The sequence below is a fragment of the Asparagus officinalis genome, chromosome 3, assembly GCF_001876935.1.
Source record: "Asparagus officinalis chromosome 3, Aspof.V1, whole genome shotgun sequence".
NCBI classification, from domain to species: Eukaryota; Viridiplantae; Streptophyta; class Magnoliopsida; order Asparagales; family Asparagaceae; genus Asparagus; species Asparagus officinalis.
This window is the reverse complement of record NC_033796.1, coordinates 71392501-71395393: the sequence shown is the minus strand read 5'-3', so window position 1 is coordinate 71395393 and position 2893 is coordinate 71392501. Positions and strand designations below refer to the sequence as shown.

The window sequence follows — 2893 nt, the reverse complement described above, 5'->3', positions numbered from 1 at the left end:
GGCGGTTTTGAAGATCACTAACGACGATCCTCACAACCAGCGGGAGAAGGGTTTGGTTCCACAAACTCTGCCATCAGGGCAAGTGATGTGGGTCCATCCGGACCTCCTCGACGACGAGCAATGGACCGCACAGCCTTCCAAGGAGGCTAAGAGGAAATATTGCAACGTTGTCACCGCCATCCTGGATACAGACGACGCGGCGATGACTGCCTTAACCGACTCTGAAGAAGACACCAACGTCTTCGCCAGCAATTCGAATTCGTCAGGGGCCGAGTTTCACCATCTCGGTGAGCTCGACGTCGCCCTGGTTTCGCCGGTAGCGTAAACTCACCAGAGTAGAGTTTAACTTCGAAAGTGGGCTGGTCACCGCGTGAAGGACTTCACCCGCAATACGAGATCACCTACAATTACAGAGTAAAACACTGGAAAGCGACACATCCAAAGAGAATACACACAATGAGTGGGCACAAACCTCATTGATACTTTAAGACAGTACATTTGAACAAAGTTATGTTTTTGCAAATTGCGAAAGTCATAATGACATGTTCAAAGAAGCAATACATACACCCAGCGTTTCAAGACAATACATTTGAACAAAGTTATGACTTTAAGAGTCATGGCATAGTTCCAAATGCGAAACAAGCAAACAATGGTCTTCCCGAGCCTTATTTTCAGCAGCTTTCTGAATTCGATCTTCGCGGTTCGACATGGTGACAGCATCTGTCTGACGCAAAGCCAGCAGGCGCCGAGTCTCCGCCTCCGCGTGCTTGTTCACCTTAATAACGTCGGATTGGAGCCCCTTCCACTTCGCCTCCGCCTGTCCCAACTCGGCCCTCAGGCGACATAGTATGGCACCTTAATAACGTCGGATTGGAGCCCCTTCCACTTCGCCTCCGCCTGTCCCAACTCGGCCCTCAGGCGAACCATAGTATGGTTGAGGTCAATGACTTGCTCCTCTAGCAAACGTTGTTGACTCACCCAAAAGTTAGCCGCAGACTCCGAATCCGCTATCTCTTTGGAGCGGATTTCCTGTTCCAGGGCTTCCTGACGCCTGAAGTGAGCTAGACAGGATGCCATTTTAGCCTCCGGACCTCCCCGTAGCAAGTCCTCTAGCACCATCATGCGTGGCTCCAAGAGACGGAGTTCACGCACGCAACGGGTAGCGAGACGGTTTTTCACCTGATCGCCGTAAATCGGCCACGCGATCATAGAGGGACTGCCTGAAGCTGTCAAAGCTACCCATACCGAGTTCGACGAGGGAAATTGCCTGCCTTACAGCACCTTCGAACTCTTCAATACGGGCCTGCCATGGTTGAGACTCGGAGGGAACAAAGCTCTGGCCTGGAGCGAGCGCCGTGATGGGAGGAATTTCGAGGCAAGGTTCGGCTCCCGGCTGGGGAGCGGGATCCGGAGCAGCGGAGTTCGCACGGCCTTCAGATTCGTCGTCTGAAATCAGAATGGGATCGGCCGCATGCTCCTCGGCAGCCGGCACCTCCTCTCGACCTGTAAGACGCAACAAGCGATACAGGGAACAGTTGGGGGAGGAACACCTACTAAACTCACACGAAAGTCGAAGCAAGAACATACCTTCAGCCGCGACGGCTTCGGCAGCACCTGAAGAACCAGGCTCTTTCCTTTTCTTGGAAACGACTCTCTTCACCTTCGGCGCCATTGGGAGTATGAGGAAGAAGAAGTTCGGGTTTACTCTGAGGAGGACGATAGGCCCTCTCGAGGAAGAGTTAGGGTGTTAAATACCCTAAGAGTCCTAGGCGGTTACTCAGTACTTGATTAGACCGTTCAGGATTAAAGCAGCTAGAGAGCAAGACCGAACGGATCGGATCTGGACGGACAAGATCTGGCAGTTCCTTGAGCACGATCTTCAACAAACGGCTCAAATCGGACGTGGGGAACGAAGAGGCCCACTACCTCGCATTTAATGCGAGGCGGCTATCCCACGTCTCCTTAACCGGCGTACACGTGGATTAACACGTGGCCCGCTAAAAGCGTAACCCGATCGGAGTCAGGATCGCCATTAGCATTTGCAAATCCGCCTGCGGGCCGAATTCGCCTGCAGTTGAAATAAACCTACAGCGCAAACCAATCGATGATAATCCCGCTGCAGTTGAGGTCCTCTTGCGGCCAAATTCTGACCAATGCATGGTTACGAAAATGGCACACGCACACAAGTGATAATAGGCCAAAAACAAAAGGGATAATTTCATTCATGAAAAATAAGTCCTATTACAAACAGAAAATTAAAAGCGAATTACAGAGATTTTAACCGCAGCTCCGCCTCACGAAGTTCTTCGGCATGGCGAAGTTCAAGCCTCCTTAGAATCTCTCGGCGAAGATCTTCATCCGTACGCGAGGCCAAGTCTTGAACGGTCTCTTTGGCTTCCTTATGGGCTCGCTCCTTTTCCTCCACTGAATTGGCAGTCAGCTGCTGGCGAGATTCAATGTTCTCCAACTCTTTGACCGCCTGCTCACGAGCCTTCTCTTGAATAGCCAATGAGGCCCGCGCCTTGGCTATGACCTGCTTCAGAGTCTCTACCTCCGAAGACAAGCGAGAAACGCGGTTGTCAGCCTTCTGTCGCTCAAGGACCATCCGTTCATTTTCAGCTTTGGCATGCTCCAACTCCTCCGACAATCTCGCCTCTAGTGACATAGTTTCATTCAGACGGCGATCCCGCTCTTGCACCACCGCTCGGACTTCGCCGGATGCAAGATCCACAAGAGTGGAACTCTTCGCGCGAAGAGCAAGCAACTGCTAAATGGCTTCTTTCACTGCCTCCTTACGCTGGAAATAAGGCTGCACCCCTCACTTTACACCTCTTGGATTTCGGAGCCATTGTGAGAGGAAGCGGGAATTCTTTCCTTGGATGTTCCCTTTCAA

The 2893-nt window shown here is 51.8% G+C and overlaps 1 protein-coding gene across 1 annotated transcript; it reads right to left on the bottom strand.

Annotated features, from left to right (window-relative positions):
- Window positions 2267-2665, bottom strand: LOC109835269 (ribonuclease Y-like). The gene has a single exon (XM_020403250.1). The coding sequence runs from the start codon at window positions 2663-2665 to the stop codon at window positions 2267-2269; it is 399 nt and encodes a 132-aa protein (XP_020258839.1).